Consider the following 26,595-nt stretch of genomic DNA (forward strand, 5'->3'; position numbering starts at 1 on the left):
AGGAGCTTATGAATCCTCTGACAAAAACGAGCGCGCGCACGCACACGCCGACGAACGTGTGTATATACGTTATAACTCGAAAAAGGTCACACGTACGTTTTTTTCCATCTAAGAAGTCTCCGGAGAACTCTAAACTACCGGCAACGACACTCCTTCGTGCTCGCGGAAGTAGTATAAATGTTCTCGAATACGAAAATTGGCGCAGCTATCTCTCGCTTCGGGTAGAAGAAAAACTTTGGAGGAGCGAGCGCGGGCGTACAAGAGAGTAGAAAAAGGAGGAATAGCGAAGGGCTGTAAGGACGTAAAGCGACTCGTTAAAAAACCCGAGCGTGCGATAATAAATAATGGCTTTAAAGAGCATCGTAAAAATGCGACTCCATTTGAAATGTTTTCTGTTTAAAGCTGCGTATAAAAATGTACGGCGGAGCTACTAAATTTGGGAGAAAATATATATTCGCGCGCGACGAGATTTAATTCGCGTTTGCGTGCCCTCGCTGTGCGTCGACGGTGCGAGCCTCGCCGTCGTTTTTTCAATATTCTTTGCGCCTCCGTTGGTATCGTCGATTAGCAACGGCAATTAGTTTCGATTGGTTCGGATGTTAAAGCTGGCTCGTCGCGACGCCCGGCAAATAGCCGCGTATTCGGTTTCTCGTCGTTTGCAATATCGCCGCGCGCGAGTCGTCGAACGATCAAATGATTGCATTCGTCTATTGGATGTAAAGTCGAGCGCTTTGATTGAAGAATCGACGACGCGCGAATACAATCGATTTATCCTCAAGTGCGCGTATCGATTGCCAAGTCCGAGCGCGCCCCCGACTCCTCGACTTTATGACGCGCCTTCGCGCTCAAAAAACAAAGAGGAAACTGACGCACACGATCCTACAGGCCACTTCAAAGTTCAATTATCATTCCGAGGGAGATTAAAAGGGGAGAAAATTTATTGAAATTTTTTGCCCGCTGGAAAATTCGTATCGATTCAACGAATTTACCAACGCGGTACAGAACCATTCTCGATGGAGAAACTGGAAATTGAAAACTTTCGGATTTCAGGCACGCTACTTCGGCGAGCGAACTATACACGTATGCAATGGAACGGTCCAATATTTACTTCGCTCTTAAATGTGAGAGAGAACCGTCCGCTCGGACGATTCTCTCTTGCCAAAGCCAACATTCGAAAACTGTTTGGCTATAATCCTGAGGGCCAAATGGACTGGGAGGTTTAGTGGCCTTTAGGTGGCACTGCACTCGAGAGACAGCGGCATCCACTTTCCACAGAAAAGCATTAAAGCTCCGAATAAATGAAAGCTGTCAAACATGCGAGAGATTAAAATCAAAGGAAAAGTTCCAAGGTAACTCCTGTTCTGCACGCAGTCAAATGAGTGCTAAACTTTCAAAACTCTTTGTTAGTGGATTTGCATTACAGCGTATCTTAGTAAGATGTAAAAATATTAAAAACTCTAGTTTTGCAAAAGCGTCGACTGATAAATGAAAATTTCCACGCTGACACATTTTCACTGGTATTTTTCAAAGAGTTATCTGCGTTTTTTCATCGATTTTATCCCAACGAGTCTCATTCTGTTCGTCAACCGGTCCTCTGTGAATCCACCATGTAGTTGTTTTTTTAACTCGATCGTTTCACCGCGTTGCAGCTAATTGTTCGTTAAGTGAAAAAACTTTTTCGTTTATAATTTCTGAAGGAACGAGTTCAACCCTTAGTGTGCACCTGGGGTCAGGTTGACCCCAACATTTTTTTCTCACATGAATACCATTTACAGACGAGCATCTCATAAGTGAAACCCCCAATATTAAGAAATCGTTATCCCCTCTCTAAAAATAGCAGCATAGCCACTTCATACTCCAAAATAAATAAACTTTTTGGAACGATTGCAAAGTGGACTATTTTTCCCTTGAAGCATGGACCCTTGTCTGTTAAACTCTGGAAGGATTTTTTTCAAAACTCAAAATTTAATTTCTTACGAGAGATTTAACCGAAAAAGTGTTTTTTACGCGCACTATCAACTTTGAGCACGTTTTTGAACAATGAAAAAAGATTTTTTTGAAAATCCGACTTTGCAGCCTTAAAGTTGGATCGATTCACTGCAAAAAGTGACTAAACCTATTATTCCGAAAAGCGCATAGTTACCGAGATATTCGATGTCAAAAATGGCCTGAGGTCAAAGTGACCCCATGTGCACGAAATGTCTCGCTGTGAAGGTGCGCACACTAAGGGTTAAAGGAAAATCTACGCGGTGAATTCGTAGAGGAGCATCAGTTGAGAAACGAAATGAGACTTGGTGCAATAAAATCGGTTAAAAAATACAGAGATGATTCTTTGAAAAATGCCTGTGAAAATGTGACATCATGGAAATTTTCATCTAACAGTTGATAGTTTTGCAAAACTATCATTTTCAATACTTTTTCACGTCAATAAAATATGCTTGAATACATATCTAACTAACAATAAGTTTAATCGGTACGTTGAACTTGGTCTAAAAGCGTTTTGAAGATTTACCACTCGTTTGACTAGCATGCAGTACAGGAGTTACCTCAAGGAGGGTGAATCACGAAATCAAAATAATCAGAATTTGATCAAATTTCGTGATAACGTTCTTTGCCATCAAGCACACAAATACCATTTTTTTCAAATTTTTTTCAAATCGAAGTTCTTATGCACGATATACATGTAAACTCTATGCTTAACACGTGAACTTTAGTGTTCAACAGCTCGAGAGCTATGTGGTAGAAAAATCTAAAAAAAAACTATATTGTCTTATAGATTTACCAAATTTTATGAAATTCTTATGGTTTCGAAATTTTTAATATTTTTAACATGGTTTAGCATGATAACATTGTGTCGTCGCGATCCACCCTCCTTAAGGAGTTTCGGTACAGGCAATACAATGTTGCCATGCTAAACCATGCTAAAAACATAAAAAATTTCAAAAAGTTTAGAATTTTATAAAATTTGGTGAACATATTCTTTAGTGCCAAATTTGACAATACAAATTTTTTAAGATTTTTCTTCTACACAGTTATCGAGTAATTGATCACTAAAGTTTACGTGTATAAGCATAGCGTTTCCATATATATAGGTATACATTCCGGGCATAAGAAATCTGCTTTAATGCGTAATTACTCGATAACTAAGTAGAAGAAAATTTTGAAAAAATTTGTGTTTTCGCACTTGATGTTGAAGAACATTATCACCAAATTTGATCAATTTCTTAATATTTTGACTTTTGTACCGAAACTCCTTAACTGCGAGAGCGTGCGAGAGAGAGAGAGAGGAGAGCGGAACAATTTCACGTTTTCCAAACTTGCAGTTCAATTGTTGAAAAACTCTTCATTTTCTGACGAGCAAATCATTTCGACCGAAATGAACGAGAAAAATGTCACGAGAGTCAATAATTGCCTCGTGAGAAAAGCTGCTGGCGATGCGATCCACGAATACTTGGGAGACGTTGAATAATGGAATGAGAGTCGAAGTTATTGTTTCCCATACTTATATTTTGGCAGAGTCGTTGGTCGAAAAAAAAAGGAAAACACGAGCACGATGCAAGTGACCTCCGGGTGAAGAGGTTCGAGCGCGTTGTACAAACACAGGTGGTTCGTGGCCCTGTTTACATCGCCATCGATCGCGATTCCTCATGAAATATTTTCATAAATATTCGTTCGAAAGAGTCCAACGCATGGACGAGCGGGATACGAATCGACGAGAAATTAGCAATTAATTATATCCAAGAATCGTCGATACACAAACTCATAACAAACGCATTCGTAATAAAAATGTAAGTGAAACGATTCGCGAGGTCGAACGCGCGCGACGGGACGTCGAACGTCTCGTATACGCGGTGCGGTTACGTATACATTGTTGTGTGATGAATCACAAGTCGGTTTGTTGCCGTTACACATCGCCATGTCCGTGTGTATAATACAACCAAGTCGATATCAGTGCCCTCGTCAATGAATTATTCAGTTTTACGGGCAACGCGATGCTGACAGCTCTTCTTTCGCTAATTTGTTTTCTTTCCAAGCCCCTCTTTCCCAGCCTTCTCTTTCCTCGTGTTCGTCCCGCTGTCTTTCCTCTCGGATACGTCCAATACTAATATTCCGACATTTTTACGAGGAGCTTACGAATGCAAATTCATTTCTTCACGAAATGCCGCAGTAATGTTGGACACGTGAACGATTATTTTTATTTTTTATTCTCAATTCATCACTCGATCGATCGATCGATCGATCATTTCAGTCAATATTTTCGTACGCATACTCGACCGTTGAGCCTTGCGACAACCACCTGCAGGGGTCCGTGGGAGAGAAAGGCTCGTGAGAGAGTGAGACACGAATTACGATGGCAACAAAACAGAGCCAACGTCGTATTGATTCGGTGAAAAATCCCAAGTGACCCAATCCCCCCCCCCCGGCTCCGCCAGGCGCTCTCTCCCTCTCAGAAAGAATATAGAGAAAGAAAGAAGCAGAGACTCGAACGAAAGAAGATTAAAAAATGAAAAATAGAATAAAGAAAGGAAGAAAAGATGAAAGAGACATAGAATCCGAACGACCGAGAACTTACTATAGACGTAGTAACCACGAAAAGAGAGAGAACGTTAGAGCAAAGACGACACAAGCTTTATATATAGAAAAATGTGTGCTTCGGGGCTCGGAAACACAGAGGTGTGTGCGTATGTGAAAGCGGGCCTCGCGAGCCTTAAAATATACACGAAGAACTGAACAGTCTACGGGTACATTCTCTTGTCACTGCGGAACGCCACCCAACCTCCTACTTCCCGAAATACCATAACTGCAAATGGAAAAGCGAAATTTTTTAAAATTAGGCGAAAATGCTGATTCTATTGATTTTGTTTGATCCTGACAGTGAAAAATCGAACTTATGTTATTCGGCTTGGAATCGATTAATGAAAGGAACGACATGGATAATTATTCTCTTGACTAGCGATTCCGATGCCGATCAGAGCTCTTCGTTTTTGTGATTGAAATTTTGAAATAATTCCTCCGTCTGCTCGTCCAATTCACTATTTCGTGATGAAAAATCTCGAAATACGAGGGACCGGGGGAAAGATCGTTGTTCGTCGAAGTTTCAACTCCAAACGTCAAAATTGGGGCAGCCATTTTGGTATAGTGGTGCGAACACGAAAATTTTATTTCCACAATCTACGAACGATTTTTTCCGTTGTCAAAATTTAAAAAAAAATGGCCATCCTCGAAGCGAGTGTTTACTTGGAAAAATCATGTTTCGAATTTTCGCAAAAATTTATGAAAAATGGGATGAATATCACATACGGATTTCATGAAAACTAAGAGCATTTCGAACATCGAGAGCGAAATTCTATGGAATGTAGGAGAAATAAAAAGAGCCATCATCACATTTTGGGGGACGGACCCGCTCGACGCATCGACATCTGTAGCGTCGAAGAGAAATAGAAACGGAGGGGAGGAGAAAAACAGAGAGCGAGAGAGAGAGAGAAAGAAAGTCATGGCCGAAGGAAATATCGCACAGCACAGCCGTTTGTTATCGTCTGCTGTGGCTGACCAATATATGCACTATCTCCTCCCAATTGCTCTGTGCGAGCACCGCGTCGTGTGCCGTGCACGCGACGCGACGCAAAAGTTTCAATAAAAAAGCAGCAGACCCGGCTGAACAGACTCGTGAACGGCCGAGATGAAATTTAATGTGAAAAACTGAGAAGATCGTTCCCAATAATTCTTCAGTCAAAAATCGCACCTTAAATTATATTATTTCTCAATGAAAACCAGTATTAAAAACGACGTATTGCGTCGAAAAGAGAACATTTGATAGAAAAATGTCGAGCTGAATTTGACGATCGTAGCAACGCGGAGGACGCTTGAAAACTTAAATCGAGCATAATCTCGAGGCTGGGACTAAACACATTTGTCTATGTGATTACAGTTTCCCGTGGCGTTTCTCACGGCCGTCTGACATCCGCAGTACGCGATAACGGCCCGTGTCTCATGGGTACGCGCATCGAAAGTCCTGTTGTCATGCTTACGTTTTTACCTAGATTTGTCAAACTCTAGGGACCGCTGATAAACACACGTGTGACGTTTATACAAATCGATCTAACGTCGTACATAATGCCAGTATTTACAAATCTCTGCAGGTACTTGTACATTTGTAGATTCGAGTACGTTTTTCGTTTACTTACTTTCCGAGTTCCTCCTTGACTTCGTAATTGTCACTGAACCGCGTGGACGCGACTGGAACAGCCATACCGACGACACTACGAGAACTGTCTCTCTCTCTCTTCTTCTACTTCTCACACCCCGTCACTCTTCGTTGGCGCCGTTGCGAAATGTTAATTATGTACTTTTGTATATATTTTTAACAATACTATTATTTCTCCGAAATTCGGTACAGTTATTCCTCGAACGACGAATCTCGAAGAGAATCACTCTGCAGACATTTGAAACGTTGAGTAATCTAGGATTTTCGTCAACACATAATATTGAAGGTTGGTCGCGAGGGTAGAGAGGCCGAGGAAAGGGAAAAAATCCCGGAGATTAGAGAAGATTCGTGGTTTTGTTTTTTCGTTACAAAAATGGTTGAGGGAACACAAACACACTTTGGATCAAGAGAAAGAGAGAGAGAGGAAGAATACTGATCACATCACACAGCGGGACCAACAGTAGAAGGGGCAATACCAGAGAGAGAGAAAGAAAAAGAGGGATGAAGCGAGAGAGAGAGAGAGAGAGAGAGAGAGAGAGAGAGAGAGAGACAGCCAGTTAGCGGGTCAAATACGATCAATAAGAGAGAGCGTCGTCGCGACGCGGATAGAAGAGAGAGATGCTCGTGAAGCTCTCCGTCTTTCTCTCTTGCTCTTGCTCTCTCTCTCTCTTTTTCGCGTTCCTTCTCTCTCGATCGCACAGAAGATCGCGGCAGAAAGAAAAGGGGTGGGGGCCACAGAGAAAGATAGAAGAGATATCGAGGCAAGGTAGGGGTTATGGCGGCTTTATTTTCCGCGCGCTTTAAACTACGCTGCTTCGAGCCACAGGAGCAGCAAAGTTGACTAATAATTCTTCGCAATTCCGTGATATTAATGAAAATGGTAAACAAGGCTTCGGAGCAGGATTAGATTAGGATTAACGATATAACGATTATTGTAAAATACCGACACGTCCGCTCCACTCGCCGGCAGACCGTCAACTGACTACCGTCGTCCGGCTTTTTAACCTCCCCCTACCCACCTAACGCTGTCACGCTCATTCTCGCTCTATCTTTTTCTCTCTTAGTTCGAGCTAGAGTGGGAGCTCAGTTGCGTGTGCGCCGCGCGGCTGCTACCCTCTCTACTTGTCGTGTGCCGCGCTCTCTCTCTCTCTCTCTCTTGCTCTCTTGCTCACTCTTCCGCTCCTCTACATCTTCCGTCATGCAGCAAGTGGTAAGGAAAGTGACACCTTCGCGTATTTAATAAAAAGAACATCAGTTTTTTTTGTGTCAAGACTACTATTTTTCAATATACGAAGAAATTTCATATTTATGCATAAAATAGTGATTGGAATTATTAAAAGATTCGTTAGAGTCACAAACCAAATATATTTACAGCTCTGTTGTTTACTGTTACGGGTATATTTTTGAAAGGATCTTTCTGATAAACTAATAAACTGCGTTTGGCAAGAAAACCGGAGATAACTTATCACTTGATCACGGATCAATCTGACCCACGTTTTTCAAAGCATTATTTATTGGCACAAAATAATTTGAACTAACAAAATATGAGAGAAGCGCGCTAATTCAAAAACAAAAAGGCCAAATTCCCGTGTCGCGAATTCTCTTTGCGCATATATTATAAGCATGAGGGAGAAAAGGGAAACGAAGCAGGGATATTTTTCGTCCAATTGGTTTATTCCGTTGCCGTTAGAGGCAGCACCTCGTATCGCGGACTGAACAGGTTGGATTTAGTGACAATCAATCGAGTAAATAATAATGAAGCTGTACACACGCAATATTCATTTGTATGCGAGGGGGTAAATAAAAGCACTAACGGAGGTTTCACTGTACACGATTTACCTCGTTCGTCTTGCGTTGTTCGGGACGTTCGCGCACACGTCGACTTTTTCGCGTACTGTATATAACGCGTTTTCTACGAGAAGAACATCGCTGCTCTGCCTATCAACGTAGGAGGGGGCGAGTAGGAGAGGTGGGGGGAGGAAGAGTCGACCGCGCAGCAAACCTACGCCGAATAACCCGAGGGGATATATTTCCCTTTTGCTTCTTAGCTCTCTCTCTCTCTCTCGCTCAGTCTCTGTATCTCTTCCTCTTGATTCCTCTTACCGTTTAAATTTAGACGCAAGACACACGACGCTCCTTACAACCAACCTCTTTCTTTTTTATTTTCCCTATATTATTATTATTATTATTATATCTGTGCGTATTCACGTAAACTTTATGTTACAATAACCGTCAGAGAGTATGTCGACATTTTCCTCGGTTTTCGTCAACGGCCCGTATTTATATAGAAAATTGAGCTAATGTTTTGTTTGTTTGTTTTTTATTATATTACTTTATTATTCACAATTCGGACATAATCGGTTTTACTTCAGGGTAATCCGAAATAAGTATTTCTCGTAATAAGAACGGATTTTTCTTATATATTATTTTATTATCACGTCATTCACGTTTGTTCTTTCTTGAGGGCAGGAAGGCGAGAGCTTTTAAACTCTTTATTAAACGCGTCCCACGAACTGTGTGTTGTTCGCGCGACACGCGTGTACCGGGCCAAACCGTCACACCACGTTTGTAACCACGGTCGATCCTGGGGATACCCTCGGTCCGTTCTGATAATGCTGTTCAACACCAACCCCTCTGAATCTTCTTTTACTCCCTCACCTCACTCTCTAACCCCCTGTGTCACTATCTCAAACGCTACTCGAGCGACACCAGCGCCGCCTTCTCTCGTATATGGCCACTCCCGGAAACGCTCTCGAGCCTCGAGCCGCACGCGCGTTTCACAGCTTTTTACTACACCCCTTAATCACCGATTTGCCTCTTTGCTCGTCGCACCCACCACTGCCACGCCGTTTTACCCTTCATAACCTAACCTCACTTCGTCGCCAACACGCGCGGTATTTGCTTTCGCTCTATTTACGTTTTCAAATTTTTCAATGGCTCTACCACTTTGTTTCACTTCCACCCACTGTGCACACCGCCTCCGAAGCTTTTTGTATCGTACTGCAAAATCGGGGAACTCGGGAAACGCAAAAAAAAATGTGATTCTTCTTTTTTCAGGGAGTGCTCGCGTGATGCAAAACTCGGTTATTTAATTCAATACACGCAATGTTATTAGCTGTGCCAAAAAAATTTCTATACGAGTCCTTCACTCTGTGAAATAATAGCTTTTCTGAATTTTCCTGTTCAGGATGAGGCTAATGAATTTTGACGTATTTACTTCCACTCACAATTTTCAAAGATCTTTGGCACCACTAATATTTATAATAAAGCGATAAACTCGCCTCATTTTCACAAACCCAATCGAACTCAACGACTACGCGAGTCGGACGACGAGGTAGGTCCTTGTACTACTTGATATCCGTATGACCAACAGTCGACTCATATCACTGGAGGCGCCTCGAAGTGCAATCGTACTACTAGAACATTATTCATTTTAATATTCCAGAAAAAATTTCTTCACGCGTGAAAGCAGGTTTGACGCTTTTATTCGGTCGCCTTTGAAAGTTTTGTATCAAGTGCTACAAAACGGTAATAACTTTTGGTCCACTTTTGGCCCAATGATCTTCATTGTATTTCCAGTAGATATATTTATTGAATTATTCATGAGTTATACGATTTTAGGCTCGAAACGTCAACGAATAAAATGTTGAATATTCGAAAATATTAATAACGGAAAATACAAAGAAATACACAATGATTTTGTGGACCTGGAGTAAAGCTCCTGCGTAACGAATGCATCTGCGAAAGTGTTTTTATTATCATATTATTTCACAATCAATTCGAACCTCGATTAAAAATACACAGGTTTTTTAATTTGCATAGAATCATCGTTCTCTACTGGAAAAATAGGTTCGCATCGTTCAGGGTTGTAGGAATATTTCACAATACAAATTTCATGGTCCATTAATTATACGCTAAAGATAAACATTTAATGAATCATTGATAAATGGGAATATATTGCTGAGTGTGATTTGTTCTCAGAAATATGGAAAAGTGTAATCGTCATCAAAAAAATAGATGTTTCGCCAGTGAAGGCTCATCGTCTGATTATTTTTTTCTAATTCTCGATCGAACGCAATCGTCAATATACATATTTCTCATTAATAACGTACAATATATTTCACTCTTATAAATTGTAAATATCGGAATAGTCTTTTAAACTAAGTGAAAGAAATAATAGTTGAAAAAATAAAATGGCAGAAGTTTTATCCGCCACCGAAGCATTGAAGAAAAAATATCTTAAAGGTACAGCAGGATCGCAAGATCGTTGTTTCGATTTTTTTTTTTTTAAATTCGCGTTATTACGGTATGGAAATTCTGAATCGAATCCAATTTAGTGCCGATCGAATGATCGATCATTTCGACAAAGCACAACCAAGTCTATTTGTTTTCTTATCGTTAGGCTTTTTTTAGGCAAGTAAATGCATCTTTTTGTGCCAGTCTCGACTTAGTTATCTCACAAACAATACAATTAGTAAATGTGTTTTCAACCGTTCTTTTCAGGAACGGAGTTATACTCGAATTCTCTCTACAATTCTTTTCTTTTCTATCACTTCATTTTTTAAATACAATTAGAATTTAATTACACTGAGAACTTACTGTAATTCGTCGATCGAGGAATGTGAGTTATTTAAAAATTTGTTTCAACACAAGCGATTGCGATTCAGAGTTGTTTGACGTTCAAGTAATTTTGGTAATTCATCGACATATTTTCGACAATGCGTCATAACATTGATTTGCATTTCTTTATTTTCTCTTGCCTCGAGCTCGATAAGAAATAGGGCAATTTTTTCTCATTTTTTAATTGTATTCTCTCTGGGGAGCTCGTTTGATGAGACGTTTTCGGATTATCACGTCGGATTTTTAAATAAATTTCACCAGCCCGAGGTTTTTTGAGTCGTGGAAAAAAAAATTGACTCCAGTTATTGCCAATTTTGAGATGGTTTGCAACAAGATCAACAGTTGTGGTAACTGTTAGAGGTGTAATTACTTCGAATGTCTCTAGAGCAGCGCTAAGAAAAATAATCATTTTCGTGTCGGATGCTTCAGAGTGGGTTTTTCTCTCGTTTCTCTCACTTTTTCTTTCCTCGCGCTCGTAGAATTTGTGAAGCTGTTCCTCCTCCTGTTTTTCGTCCTCTACTCCGTCGTAACGGACTTGGCCAGATTTCTTGGACAATCTACGTTGCAGCCTCGCAAAACAGCGATGTGGAATGAAAGCAATTGCATCGGGATAACAGTCAATATTCCTTGAAGACAATCGACCGTTCTTGGTACTTCGAGGCAACGAGCGGCCAGAGCTTTCGTTTCCTCGTCTCCGTCTTCGCATATCACAATGGGTCGGCCCTCTCGAGCTGTCACTTGTTGCAGGGCGTTCATGCATTTCTGAAGAAAAGTAAAAAAAAAAAAAAGACAAGAACGAATGAAAACGATGTCATAATACATTGGAGGAAAAAATGCGATCGTTCAACATTTCGTTAAAAATAACAAATACGTTACTTACAACGTATACCGGGTCTCTCATAACGATCATTATAACCGGCATAGAATCGTCAACCAGTGCGAGAGGTCCATGTTTCAATTCTCCGGCCATTATGCCCTCGCTGTGCATGTACGTCAATTCTTTTACTTTCTAAAAACGAAATGAAATTCAACATGAAAACCACTAAAATCGAATCAACTCTGAAATATTATTTTTTTTTTCAAAAATACAATTTCGGAATTTTTACCAACGCTCCTTCCATGCAGGTCGCAAAGTTGTAACCCCTGCCCATAATCAGGAGTGATTTGTGCTGATAAAGAGATTTTGCAAGCTCCTTGACCTTGTTATCGAGCTTGAGTACTTCACGGATTTGGTTGTCCAGATTTTTCAGAGCTTCGATAATCTGAAAAAGGCGAAAACGAATCATGAGATGGAGAAAACACGGAAAGCCCGAAGATCTTTGTCTTTCGTCCTTCTCAAATACCTGCATTCTTCGCGTTCCCAAAGATATTCTATCCTCGCTCATAACAAGAGCAAACATAACCAGGGAAATGAATTGAGAGGTGTAAGCTTTCGTACTCGCGACACCAATTTCGGGCCCCGCGTTTATGTGAACTCCGCAGTGGGACTCTCGACAAATGCTGCTACCAACCGTGTTCGTTATTCCAACTATCAGAGCTCCGCGACTTCTGCAGTAACGCAACGCCATCAAAGTGTCCGCTGTCTCTCCTGCAATCATTTCATTTTTCCAAAATTGTATAAAAATAAATCCCTTTCGTTGGATCATTTTCAATGTTCAATTGCACATAATTATTTGTCAAGTTACTGATTATTGGAGTAAAAATCTGACATTTACAAATCTCAGTAGCTAAAATGCTCCATTTTAATAAAACTTTGTTTTTTTTTTCTTAGCATCGAAACTCTTCAAAATCCAAATGTTACAAGAATTCGATGACGGACAAAGGCTTCGACGTGGCTCGACATCGTACCCGAACGCGCAGTGAGATGCATTTGAAAAACTTTCATTACCGGATTGCGAGATAAAGAAGCAAACATCGTCCCTGAAAACAGGGGTGTTTCGGTCGAGAAAGTCTGAGGCTAGCTCCACCATGACCGGAAGTTCAGTCAACTCCTCGAGAAGCTGTCTCGTCGCGACCGCCGAATGATAACTCGTTCCACAGCCGATCAGCATCAAACGTCTGCATCTCTTGATCTCAGGAATATAGTCCTGAAACGCAAACCAAATTCTTCATTACGCGAAATTCGTATCGATAAAAAATAATAAAAAAAAGTTTTTTCCAATTTGTAGGAATATTTTTGAAAAAATTCGAAAAATCATTATTCATTTATTGCTTTTTGTTTTGAATCATTGAGTAGACACTTGATTCTCATTCGCTTACGGTTATTCCACCGAGTGTGACAGAATTATTCTGGAAATTGAGACGTCCTCTCATAGTGTTGACAACAGATTCCGGCTGTTCGAAAATTTCCTTCTGCATGAAATACTCGTAGTTTCCTTTCATAATTTGCTGAATTTCCATCTTGAGAGTTATGATCTCACGACCATGGGGATCGTCCATGCAGCGACGAAGACGATGAATGCTCAAAATACCGTCTTTCACAGCTGCTACGTCGTCATCCTGTAGAAAAAAAGCCCATCTCATATACTTTATTTTAAAAAATCCATTGTGAATATAACGCATCCATTACTTTTTCACATTCTCCAAATTTTTGGAGATTTATTCTAATTCCGAGTTCCCACTGGCTTCGTCGATAAACTGAGAGTCTCCGAGTCTCGAATTTTTATCATTCTGATACGGACTCAAAATAATCTTGATCGAAATTGAAAAACCTCAAATTTGGAAAAATCAACAAACTGAAATAATTTGAATTCAATAAAATTCAATTTTTTTATTCGCATGAGGAAATCTAATTGAAAAACAAAGTTGAGAGAAAATCCAGAATTGCGTTTAAAAATATTGATAAAATTTTGAAGCCACGAAGGTAACGATACCTCAAGAAAAATGACACGATCGGTATGTTCGATGACAGCACTGGCATCCGAAGCGAAGAAATATTCGACCTCCTTCTCAACGAGCGGTTGGAACTCAGCGGTACTGTCGGTTCTCGGTATGACTGGAACGTCCGCGGTTCTTCCGTGGGGACGATGATCTGATTGGAAAAAAATGAACAAACTGTTTTCAAGGCTATAATAAATAATGATACGATAGATAAACGATTTCAAGTGTAAGATAAAATATAAAGTGCGATTCTTAGTTATGAGCTTTATTTTTCTTCATACTGTCACCTCGACAAATAAAACACTCGTAGAAATTGCAACGAATAAAAATGAACATTGGGAAAGACTTGAAATAAATGGATCGTAGAAACTGAGTGATGCATTTTTATGGAAAATTAAATTTTCATTCTCGAATCAATAAAATTACAAAGTCGAACAAATCAATTAATCGTGCTCAGAGAAATATGAACAACGTCCTCATCAATGTTTCGCAACTTTTGTTTGTATTTTACAAAATTGGTTCACCATCAAAAATTCATCGAGTTACTCCGAATTGAGCAAAAAATTGTTAAATATGAAAACCCAAAACTGAGTGACCACACAAGATCTGAACATTTTGAAGATTTGTGAAAAAATTGTAGTTTTCTCAAAAAAAAAAAAAGTGTAATTCATTAACATATAAGTCCATCCACCGAAGCCCCGGTAAGAGAGAACGAGAGTGGCGCTATAGACGCAGCAATAAATTGTACTTTTCAATTAATTTCAATAGAAAATATGTACAGAAAAGAATAATAAATAGACGTCGAATCCCTTGGCTCCTTCGCATTTCCTCTGTGGAACGTGTATTTCGTTATTGGATACAATTAGTTAGGATTAAAAAGGTCCTGAAATAGAAGCTTGTCAAACGAAAATTAATCGTCCCAGTGAGTGAGTTTTATTCCGAGTTTCTCATGGACCAGATCCTGGAAAGGTTAAGTGTAGATATGTACAGATTGTTTGGTTTTTTGTTTAGTGTAATATTCGAGAGCCGTGAAAAAAATATTAGCCCAGCTCAAACGTTTCTTTCGCATTTGTGAAATTTTTTCATCCTCCCTTGAGCAAGTTTTTAAATCGTCAACTTACTTACTCCGCGTTCCGTGCCAAATACCCAACACCGAGAAACACCGATTCCTTAGACGATACTTGACCGAACGACAGACAGCTACTGTCGAGACAACGATATTAAACGTGCACAAGCTTTGTTTGTTTAACAAGCGAAATAAAGTGGAATCAATACCTGGTGTCGATGCTTCGCTCTCGGCTGATTGGACCGGGTCGAAAAAAAAGACATAATTCATTAAAAAATCATGCTTAAACAACTAGGAACATGAAATAAAGGATTTTGCGAAAATAAGCATCCACGAGACTAAAACGAGCGATTATCAATGTGAAAGAGCAACGCTTACGAGATTCGAGAAATCGAGAGCATCGAGGGGTCTGATAATTTTGGGGGAAGCATCGATAGAAGTTCTTCAATTTGGAAGTTCATGTTGAATATTCAGCTTTCTCGTGACCAAAAAATCAAAGGATTTCTCCAAGTTCGCAAACGTTGTTGACGAGTACGTGGATAAAAAAAAAACGAGTGAAGTTTGACAATCACATCCAACGACAGTGACAATTGCACACAGACATAGAAACATAAACGAATTCGGTTATTGGGTTAAAGGTTAAAACGAAATTTAAAAAGTCGTAGGATAAATATAAGTTTCTATGAAAACTTGAGTCTACGTATCATTCACGTAGACTCAAGCAAAGGTCCGATACACCAGCACACCTTGGATCATTTTTAAAACTCGGTTTATCATTCGAAATTAGGTGGAACTTTTTTTGACAAACAAATTTGCTAGGAATAAAATTATTCTGTAGAATTACGAAAATTTTGGGGCTCCTGCTACATTACAATTCAAGATCCTCGATAATAATTTATGTTCAGAGAATTATCAAAGAGAAAAAAATGACAGAAATTGATTAAATTTTGGTAAATATTTAAAAATTTCTTTCCCCTCCTTTGGACCCGAGCCTCCTGCCTCTTCGCTTCTTGTAAAATTCTCTTACAAATGAAAAAGTATGATTGACCAGAAGAATTTCTCCATGTAAAAGAATTGACCAATGCAAAATTGGGTGTAAAATGATCCAAGACGGTGGTTACGATCGAAGGTGAGCGTTTATTAATAGTGTGAATACCTTTGGTCGCGTGCTTTGGAAGATCGTCTGTTCAGGGGTGACAGTCGTATAGCCAGGTTCATGCAAAAGAAACACTCGTGTAGTATCAAGATATCACGCAGAGTCGAAACTCGCACTGCTGCTTCGTCGAGGGCATCCTCACGACTTTTTCTTTGTTTTTTTCTTTTCACGATTTCGACGACTAGAGAAATAATATTTTTTTCTTGTGTGTTTGTGCAAAGCTACGATGGTTTTACTGCGGTACTGCTTGATTAATATCAAATGACGAGGCTCGCGATAAGCTAGGGAATACATTTTTATTCATTAAAGGCGATTCTGAGCTACGTGCTTTCTCTCTAAATCTCAATCTCTACAAGCGGACAGTATGAAATTTCATTAGACCTGGGGAGTGATCGAAAATCTTATACTCGAATATCGTCAAAAATACTGCAATTGGTCACGTTATTTTTTGGCTGATATTAGAAAACTTTACTTATTATTGTATTCGTTATTTATCGTTTATTCCTTATTCACGTATTGGATTGACACTAGGAATTTGAAAAGATTTTCAATTTTATCGAGTATTATTGATCGAACTCAAATTTCACGTGATTCTTTTCGTTTATCGATGCAAAAAAGTTTTTTTTCCGTAAATTTCTTTGTTCTCCTTCCGAAAGATATTTCATTCCTAAATGAAAACGAACGAAAAATTCTTCAATTTTCAACCGGACCTGATGTTATGAGACAACAAAACTGTCTGGCGATGGAATTGATCGTGACACGGATACTAACCGATTTTAACTAGCTTTACCATTGCACCCAAATTTTTCAACTGATAAAAAACGTGTTTTTACGACGAAAATAAGAAATAAAAGGTGACATGCACTCGAAAGGATCTGGAGGATTTACTTTGGTCTACTACTTTGTTGATGCGTCGGTGACAGGCGTGCAATAGTGTTATGTTAATATTATTAGAGGGTTCCAGCAAAGTCTCCCTTTATTCTAGGTCCCAAGCACCGCCGTCGAGTTACTCGCTCGGGTTGCGTGATTTCAAGAAAATTTGGAGATTCAGTTAAACAATAAAAATAAGCGAACGCATCGACGAGCTTGGACTCATCGGTGGAGACGATTTTTTCCCATCTTCGTCATTCAGCAGAATATATTCGTAACACAATAACGATCTCTCGCGTCGTTTTCATTGGGACGATATCGAGCTGATCGCTAAAATTTCACGTCTCGCCCCGCGCTCCCTGCAGCGCTTTCTCTTTTTTCGCCTTCCTCGTGCATCTCGTCGTGAATATTTTTCTCTTCCTTATTTTCTTCGCTCGAGCAGCCATAAACCGTGAATGATAGACTGTCCACGATCTTTCCCGTGTTACTCCAATCGACTTACCTTTTCCGTACAAAATTGGCACGTGATCTGTGACCAAACGCGTTTTGGTCTTGATCCCAACGAGGAGAGGCGATCCACGCCTAGTCGCGACGCATTCTCGCGGGAAATGCTTGCTCTTGAAGCACAGCGCGAATGCACCTTCCTGCAAATTTCATTATCATCGTTTCAACCTCATTTTTCCAGCAGCCCTTCCAACCGTTGCAATTACTTTTCTACTTCTCGTCAACTTCCCAAGATTTTCGTGAAACGACTCTAACGCTTTTTACTCGTTCAACCAATTCCTTCGCAACGGAGACGTACCAATTGTTGTACAACTTGCTCGACGAGCTCGCGGAACGAATAAGTCGGATGCTGGGTCCACAGGTGATGGACCAACTTGGCGATGACTTCGGTGTCGGTTTCGCTCTCGAAAACGTAGCCTCGTTGTTGCAAAAGCGTCTTAACTTCCTTGTAATTCGTCACGATACCTGGGGAGTAAGCAAAAGTTTTAATAACCAATAAATCACGTGGAAATTCATAGTGAAAAATGCTCGTTAAGGAGATACAAAAAATGATGAATCAAGAATAAAAACGACTGGATGAAAAACACCTTTTCAGGTATATCAGCCCATATTTTCAGGGATTCTGTATTACCGTTGTGAGCGACGACAAAAGTGTTATCAGGATCGGACCTTTGAGGGTGTGAATTAACCTCCGATGGGACACCATGAGTAGCCCAGCGAGTGTGGGCAATTCCACAGTGACTCTCAGTTTTTCCATCGAATTCGAAATTGTCACCTGAAAAACGATTACAGTAAACATTTTTTTCCCCCATTTTCAAAAGTAATCGAATTACGATCATTGTTTGGAGACGAATTACTCGAAAAAAATGTAAGCTCTTACCGTTGAATATTTCATCGTGCAGGGCCTGAACCTTTCCTTGCTTCCTTATTATCCGAATGTCCTTACCATTCGGACAATCAACCGCAACGCCTGCAATTCATTTTTTATAACTGATCAATAAGTTGGAAAATAATAGAATGATTATTAAAAAATTTTCAATGGAACAATCATTTTAAATCGAGCTCTTGCTTTCTTCTTGCTAAATTGCCTTGAAATTCTAGCACTTTGGAAGCATTTCGGATATCCTAAATTACACAAATTTATCTCGAATCGACCGAGTATTGAAGCTGGTTATTGAATTGAGCTGGACAATGGAAAACTTCAAGGACAAAGTAGAGCTACGAATGCGCAAAACAAACGACAATATTCAGTGACAAAAAGAAAAAAATACGAATAAGTTCCTCGTAATATTGGTGTTTGGGATAATTTTTTCGAAAAACTATTCGATCGAGACATTGAAAGTTGAACAAAATATTGGGAAAAAAGTTACGAAATTATAGAAAAAAAAATCCTCCAATCGACTTTTTGTTCCCGGAGAAAAATCGAAGCTCGATCCACCGAGCAAATTGTCTTTTTAACACCCACATCCTTAAGCGCCATGGCCCTGTTTTTAGACCGGGTAAAAAAGTTTTGAAAATTAAACGCGTTTAGGAGAAAAATTCGAATCTTCGTAAATTGGTGGGGGGAAAAAAATGTTTTCATAGAAAATGATAAATCGAGCGAGTAATTTTCTAAATTTAGCCAGATAATAAAAGCCAGAAAAACTTGATCCACTCAAGGAATATCAATGATCGAAACGATTATCACGAAATTCGGAAGATTTATTAAAGCTACGTGGAATATCAACTCCGCAAAAGCGTACGTGACAAAGGAATCGAAATTCTTGCCACCGCGACAGCAACGGGACGCGCATTTTTGTATAGCCAACGTGCGTGAATACAAAATGGTTGAAACGCTATAAATATTTTCTGCAAGGGCAAAGTTTCTTACTCCCACTTATTTCCTATAAAAATGCTCTGCATCGTGGTATTATTAAGTTTCAGCAAATATTAACTGATCGGTGATGAACGAATTCGATGCGTTAAGTCGAGGATTCAAAGTCGGCGCAAATATTCGTTGGTAGTACGGAGAAATCGTTAAGAAATAAATGTGGAAAATTCATACCAGCAGAGTCGTATCCACGGTATTCCAGTCGCTTGAGCCCACCGACGAGGAGGTTGAGAATCTCGCGTCTTGACTTTGGGGTCAAATGGTTCAGGTATGCAAAAATTCCTGAAATTCAAGAAAAGATAGAATTAAATAAAAGGACGAAAAGGAATTGGAACGATTTTTTGTTCGGTTCGATCCCACATGGAGGAGCCGCCCGAAAGCTTTTTCCCCCAATCTCCGACGATCAATTTCGCGCTCTGGAAGTGTTTCCAGTTTTTCGCCTTTCGCATGAAAGAATCTTCGGTGAGTCTCTCAAGCGGGTAAATAAAAAATCGACCTTGGCGAGGTTGTTTGGAAAAAAACGAGAAACTGTCGTTGCTCTGCGAAAGAGGAATAAAAAGCAGCGGGGAGAGCGAGAGATCGTTGGACCTTCACAGAAATCGAAAGGCTTTCGATATTCCTTGCCCTCGCGGCTATATACGATTATAAATACAGTTATATCTTTCACTTTTCTCCTCTTCGGCGTCGAACGCACCAAGGACTTCAATCGCGAATTCTGCAGCTCCTTGAGGAACGCCGACTCCCCGCATTTTTCAAAGATCAAGTTCAAAAATATTCCCAGCAACCACAATTTTCATCCTCGATTCCCAACTACACTAACAGAAGCTTCAATTTTCGTCATTTTTTCCTCTCATCACCTTCTCATCAAATTAAATCATTCGGTCGTCTCGATTACAAATGAATTATTGAGAGATGAAAAAAACATCTACCTTCATAATTCCTCTTAGTTTTGACGATCGCGATTTGCGCGTCGAACGTAAAAGATTTGAAAATACGATTGTCGGTCACTCGAATGAGAATGCAAAATAGTAGCGCAGGATACCCCGCTCGCGTGGAATCAACAAGCGGAGCGAATATCCGAGGAAAACCAGGGTTGTTGAAGTCTCAACCGTTGTGACAGCTCAACGCTCTTGGAATAGATCGAGGAGCTTGACAAATGTCAAGTTACCGTTTTACCTCGTCTTGAAAACGAGTTTTTTCACGTTTCTCCTTACATTGAATATTCATTCAGAAAAATTAAATGCTCTCGTCGAATTCCTCGGGGAATGAGCTTCGTACTTTCCGTTCCGTATCGAAGGATGTTGTAAAACTTTTTTTTCATCATTATCGCTGACGATTGCGTCGAAAAAACGATGATCCCCATTTTCCTGCCGACGATAAGCTCGGGGCGGTTGAACAAACGGTTCTTTTTTCGAGGCATCTTCCCGCTTCGACTTTTTCAGTTTGCTAAAAATTACAGGCGCTCAGTGATTGATGGACGTTCGTTGTACCTTTTATCGCCACTGATATCAACTGCGCTTTTAATCTCTCATTTTTATTGTTTATTTCACCAGTAATCGCGGGCTCTCTGACTCTCCGCGATCGTAAACGTCGATCCGAGACGTGTTTCGGTGGCTGAATTTACGAGACGACCAAAATATCGTTTCAAAAGAAAATTTGTTGACTTTCGAGCAGCCGCGTCGTCGTTGACGCCCCGTTAAAGCGATTAAAATTACCCAAATTTCTTTTATTTTTGTGCCGATCCGATTAGCGGACATTTCAATTAAATTTCACTGTCTTTATTGAGCTGTGCAACGACGAGAAACGAAAAACGGGAAAAACGGCAACGAAATCAATTTCCAGTATTGTTTGTTCAAGATCAATGCGGACTCGACTGTTCCTGGGAACAAAAAATCCCTTGTTTCATCGAATCCCAAAATTTTTAGACAAAATAACGAAACAAAAGAATTTGGAAAATTTTGTATCGCCGACTTCGATAATTCGTTCGTGTCAAAATATAAAATCGTAAGGAAGCGAGAGCACGATTTCAGAAGAAAAATTCTTTCTAACGTCAAATTGATTCGGCAATTGCAATTTCGAAGACCTGCAAACGAGGAAATGAAAGATCGCATATTCCACCCCAAGCGGATATGCATCAGGCGTCATTTTTATCTAAACAAATCTTATCGCTTGAGTCAACAGTCTGGTGCGATTAGTGTTGCGTCACGAATTTGCGATTGTCACTAAGAAATAGATTAAAAGGTATTCCTTTCACGAACCCGAGTATTCTAAAAATTTTATTTTTAAATTAATTTATTATTTATTATTAATTATTTTATTAATTTATTATTATTATTATTATTATTATTATTATTATTAATATAATAAAATAATAATAATAATTAATAAAATAATAATTAATAAAAAAATTAATTAATTAATAATTAATAATTAATAATATAAAATAAATTAAATAAAATAAAATAAAAAAAGATAAAAATAACCAATTTTAACCCTTAGTGTGCATCCGGGGTCAGGTTGACCCCAACATTTTTTCTCACATGAATAACATTTACAGATGAGCATCTCATAAGTAAGAGCCCCAATATTAAGAAATCGTTATCCCCTCTCTAAAAGTAGGGAACATAGTCACTTCATACTCCAAAATAAATAAACTTTTTGGAACGGTTGGAAAGTGGACTATTTTTGCCTTAAAGCATGGACCCCTGTCTGTAAAACTCTGTAAGGATTTTTTTAAAAACTCAAAATTTAATTTCTTACGAGAGATTTAACCGAAAAAGTGCTTTTTACGCGCACTATCAACTTTGAGCACGTTTTTGAACAATGAAAAAAGATTTTTTTGAAAATCCGACTTTGCAGCCTTAAAGTTGGATCGATTCACTGCAAAAAGTGACTAAACCTTTTATTCCGAAAAGCGCATAGTTACCGAGATATTCCATGTCAAAAATTACCTGCGCTCAAAGTGACCCCATGTGCACGAAATGTCTCGCGGTGAAGGTGTGCACACTAAGCAGCAGCAAAGTAAAAGTGCATGCGAACAGAGATTCCGCATCCTCACCACATTCCCATTCAATAATTCATATGCCAAATAATTCTAAATTCCAGATACAAACTGTCTCACAGATCCTTTTTTATAAAGTAAGGTTGTGACGCGTGAATTAGCTGTTCATTGTCATCGCGTCCCGCCAAAATGACAGCTTGAAATTCAAACAATTTTTGACATTTTGTCGACATCGTTTCGCTCGACTCGATTTCTCAAAAATTCTTCGAATTTTGTTGAACGATTGTTTAATTAAATAGTTATTAATTAGTTAAATTATTAAATGTAAATGAATCCTGGTAAAAATAAATAAAAAGTTACGCTATGTAAGAAGACGTCTGTGACTGACTTAGTATAGAAAAAAAATTTAAGCAATCCATAACGACGATAAAAATAAAGGACTACCGAATGCTTAAAAGAAATATTAAATTTATTATTAATTAAATTTCGAGCGCGCCAATTTGTCCCACCAAAAATTACGCTCATGCGAAAGGAATAGCTCAAGTTTCAATTAGAGTATATAACAACGCTTATTCTTGAAATCCCTCGCCAAGGAATTTTCCCAAAGTTGTTTGAACGCGGGCATTTTTAAATCCCTGGAGAGCATGTTTTATGGACGAATACGTCGATCGGCGTTGGGAAAGTGACGAAAAGAGGATAAAACAAAAAAGTTGGTCGCTTGACCCTTTTGGCAAGCGACTCTCACTTCTAACTCCGCTGCGTGGCAAATTTTTTACGCGGAGGGTTTTATCGAATCCGCCTCCTCAAAAAAGGGCGATATCTTCATCATCCTCTGATAATTGTCGGCAAACAACTTTTTCGACTCGGCCCTTTTTTAAAAAAAGAACCAAAATGAGCGCTCGTTGGCAAACCGTTGGTTTTTCGAGACGGGCAGAAAGTTTGTCAACTAAACTTCCGAGATATATTTTTTCTTGGTACTCTGTGTCAACAATATTTGTTACAATAAAACTTTGAAGTTCTTGAAAATATATCTAGCATTGCTGAAATAAATGTTATTTCCAAAGCAGTAAACTCTGCTCAAGGGTAAAAGCTTGAAAGAGATTTTCCTTCGCGAAAGTAACGCGCGTCGCGAGACAGTGAGATTGGAACGTTACTATTTGGTCGAGCCAAAAATTTCAAGATCAAGAGCACCCGCAGCGCCGCCACTGTCGCGACGCTGGAAATAAGAATTTTGGAATAGTTTTTAGCCGAGAATAGAAAACATCGATTAGGTGTGAGCCGCCGAATTAGTCTGGATCGACTGGATCGATTATTCCTGCACGTACTTTTCTCAAGAAAAAAAAGCCTGGAACACATACAGACTCATTGAACATTCGGCGCTCGAGTTTCGCAACGCGATACACGCCGAAGCAGAGAGACACAAAGAGGAATAATAAGAGAACGAGGATTGGAAAGTGTACCCGTTCGACGCGCCCGACATACACGTGGGCACCCGGAATTTCCGAGCCCACTCTCCTTCTCATACTTTTTCCACAGCTTTGGGTCTTTCAAAATATTCGCTCCGCGAGGAAAAAAAATTAATTATATTCACTCCCGAGGATCGGGCCTCTCGTGCACTTTGAAGCCACGCGCGGTATCATTTATTACCTAAAATATGAGTGGTGTCACAAGATTGCACAGAATCAGGGTCTCAAATGTCACCGCAGTTCGCATTTACGCTCGTCCATTTCGACCGTAATCCATGAATATCTAATTTTCGAAGCCAAACTGTCAATTCGATTTTGTAGAAAAAATTGACCAACTGCGACGATGTTTTTGCTTATTTTTGTGCAATAATTCTGTGTGGGACTAATAAAAAAGGAAAATTTGATTACGCTGATGCAATTATTCGACGTGTTAACACACTCGTGTGTCTACAAAAAATATCTAATAATCACTTCCCGAACGACGGGGCTTTGTAACACGTCATTGTACTGTAATTTACATCCAAGCGCGTACATTGACATTTGCATGGAGAAGAAAAAACAAAAAAAACGATCGATCTTTCACTACCGGAGAGAGAAAAAATGTGTGTTGGGTACGCCGCCTTTCGTACAAAATAACTTTCACTCGGGCATAACGCGTCGAGTGGGGGCGCCGGTTGTTACGCCGGCACGGATTCGTTCGTTTATACGAGGATTTTTCATTTCTGCAGTGTAGTACATATTGATTTCATAAATCCATGAGACTTTAATGCCATTGCAAGTCTACGATCGATACGTCCTTACGGTGGCGAAGCCGATACTCGAACGGTGTATACTTATGTATAGATTTTCAGCGGTTATGGAAAGGCACCAAAAGTTATTTCGCAATGGAATCTTGTTCGTGCATGGCCGCAACGAACGACCGCTACGAAAGTGCCTCCTCTGTCGAGACGACGGTTGACACAGGTCGTTGCCCGAATGTCACCTTTTACTCTTTCGAAATGTCAAAAAAATTTCCGTCCTTTCTGCTTCTTCTTAAGCAAAAACCCAATATTCCTTCCTTATTCGCGTTCAACGACGATCGAAATGTACCAATAAAATGATAAATTATGGAAAGCAATTCTATAAAACTTTAGACTGAATTGAACATACGAAACTTTGATCAAAATGTAAAAAAAAATTATGGGACGAAGTCAGTCCGATTTCTCGAAATTATTGTTTTCGTATGCGCACGTTCTCCCGTGATAACCAAAATTTTATGAATTCCTTGTGTTAAATTTGAACGAAGTTCGACACGAGTATTCCAAAAGATAAACACTCTGGAGACTAGAATTTCGTCCCGTCGTTTCGATTGTAATAATTAGCGAAAAATTGCAATGGAAAATCGACTTGCTATTATTTCCCGCCAATTTTCTTAGCGTCATAAACACGTGAAGGAAAAATCGTTAAAAAAAAGACTCGACACGAAACTTAATTGTTCGTACCGACATGGTTGGGACATGTTAGAGCGGAAAAAATATAAATTTCATTCAAATTCTCTTTGTAAGTGTGAACAATTCGAGTATAGTCGATTTCATTTTATAATAAAAGTTATTCATCTGAGAAAAAATGATAATTTAAATGGATTGTTGAAACAACGCAAATGCCCGTAGAGCAGGATTTTCGAATCGATGATGTCAAGTACTGACAGAATTGCAAAATCTTCTTTCTTCTTGAGATTCTAAGCGAATATTCATCAGATATTCATTAATTGTAAAGTCAAATTTCGATGTGTTAATATTCCTCAAAGATATTTTATTACTCTACTTATTCGTCGTCGTTTCCGAATGTTGGATTGTCAGGTGCGAAGTATACACGAAAGTAAATATTTACATGTACAGGGTCGACGTGTGTAAAGAAGTGAAAAAGAAATTGTGAGTTGGGGAAAAACATTATATTTCTAACTCACCGCACATTGTATCCTTATGTGATGTCTAAACGCGATTGGAAAAAAATATGTGTACAAAAACTGGAGTCAATTATGCGAGACACACGATTTAACTTCGAACACGACTCGGAGCCGTCTGAGCCGTGAAACTTCACTCGCTACGGCTTTTATGACAACCACGTCTAGTATGTCCACCAATACGACCAATACACACACACGAACAAATTTTTACTGTGACAGCTGCTGAACGTCGGCTGCTCCAGGATTGTTCTAAGTCACGATCCTTACCGGCCTGTACAACACTATGATCACGTATTTAACCTGAATATAATTTATCTGTAGCGATAAAACAACCTTAATATCATAATGTATTGCAACGGTACGCGACTCTTATCGGCATAAGTTGACGACTGTCGTGGAGTTTTTTCCCCAACGAACACTTGATTTGCGTAGTAAGCCGATGCTTCGTGAATCTGACGCGGCGTCGCAGCACCAGCCGCTTGCTCTCGTCCAGTTCAAACGTATTATGTGGTTTTGAACTTTAATAAATACTTTCTTCTTCCTCCAAATTTGTTTTCACTGATGAACTTCGGAGTTCATATTCGAATATGAAAGTCATCACTTTAATCGTAGAATCAATATTGCGAGCAACTTTGAATCATTTTACTAATGTTCATATAGTATCCCAAATTTCCGGTGATAATGCTTTGGAAGCAAAAATGACAACGTGGCTTTCCTACATCCTGAAATTTACGTAGACGCTCGAAGTAAAAAATCCAAAGTTGCCATTTTTTTGACGAAATTTGACCACCCCAATGATTTTTGGGGTCAAGTCCGAATGAATTCTAAAAACTCGAAAAGAATGAGTACTAATAATCTCAGCATCAGATCAAAGTGCATTGCATCATATACATTTCTAATTGTGATTTCGAACCAAATTCCCTAATAAGATCGAAGTGAGAAAACTTAACGTGAAAGTGTTCGTTAAGATTTTATGATGTAACGCATTGTGACGATCGCGACGACCTTCTTT

At 39.3% G+C, this 26,595-nt stretch overlaps 2 protein-coding genes and 1 long non-coding RNA gene across 27 annotated transcripts in view; 1 reads left to right on the forward strand and 2 right to left on the reverse strand.

Moving 5' to 3' along the window:
* CaMKII (Calcium/calmodulin-dependent protein kinase II) overlaps positions 1-8,257 on the reverse strand; it is a 103,393-nt gene extending 95,136 nt beyond the window's left edge. For 4 of the 22 annotated variants that reach the window (XM_043416720.1, XM_043416718.1, XM_043416721.1 and 1 more), the window contains exon 1: positions 6,186-6,721. In XM_043416720.1, the coding sequence (XP_043272655.1) occupies positions 6,186-6,250 (65 nt within the window). In that variant the 5' untranslated portion in view covers positions 6,251-6,721. Of the gene's footprint in view, positions 1-6,185; positions 6,730-7,148; positions 7,194-7,976; positions 7,996-8,044 lie in introns of those variants that run through there. The other 18 variants (XM_043416725.1, XM_043416728.1, XM_043416730.1 and 15 more) reach the window with 12 other exon arrangements.
* On the forward strand, positions 7,239-13,033 carry LOC122409288 (uncharacterized). The gene is made up of 2 exons (XR_006260645.1): positions 7,239-7,415; positions 12,597-13,033. It is a non-coding gene; the product is annotated as an uncharacterized lncRNA (long non-coding RNA).
* LOC122409284 (glutamine--fructose-6-phosphate aminotransferase [isomerizing] 2-like) lies at positions 9,943-25,975 on the reverse strand. 4 transcript variants are annotated; one of them, XM_043416710.1, is made up of 15 exons: positions 25,584-25,975; positions 19,346-19,453; positions 18,182-18,271; positions 17,933-18,076; positions 17,600-17,766; positions 17,300-17,441; positions 15,928-15,954; positions 14,981-15,004; positions 13,699-13,856; positions 13,085-13,324; positions 12,714-12,912; positions 12,169-12,413; positions 11,932-12,087; positions 11,706-11,834; positions 9,943-11,587 (listed from the first exon to the last, which is right to left on the reverse strand). In XM_043416710.1, the coding sequence occupies exons 1-15, from the start codon at positions 25,588-25,590 to the stop codon at positions 11,342-11,344; spliced, it is 2,082 nt and encodes a 693-aa protein (XP_043272645.1). In that variant the 5' UTR covers positions 25,591-25,975; the 3' UTR covers positions 9,943-11,341. The 4 variants fall into 4 exon arrangements, with proteins under 4 accessions (XP_043272645.1, XP_043272647.1, XP_043272646.1 ...); XM_043416712.1 differs by lacking the exon at positions 15,928-15,954 and having other exon boundaries at positions 25,584-25,974; XM_043416711.1 differs by lacking the exon at positions 14,981-15,004 and having other exon boundaries at positions 25,584-25,974.
* Between the last annotated feature and the right edge of the window lie 620 nt (positions 25,976-26,595).

Source organism: Venturia canescens, chromosome 4 (assembly GCF_019457755.1).
Source record: "Venturia canescens isolate UGA chromosome 4, ASM1945775v1, whole genome shotgun sequence".
NCBI lineage: Eukaryota > Metazoa > Arthropoda > Insecta > Hymenoptera > Ichneumonidae > Venturia > Venturia canescens.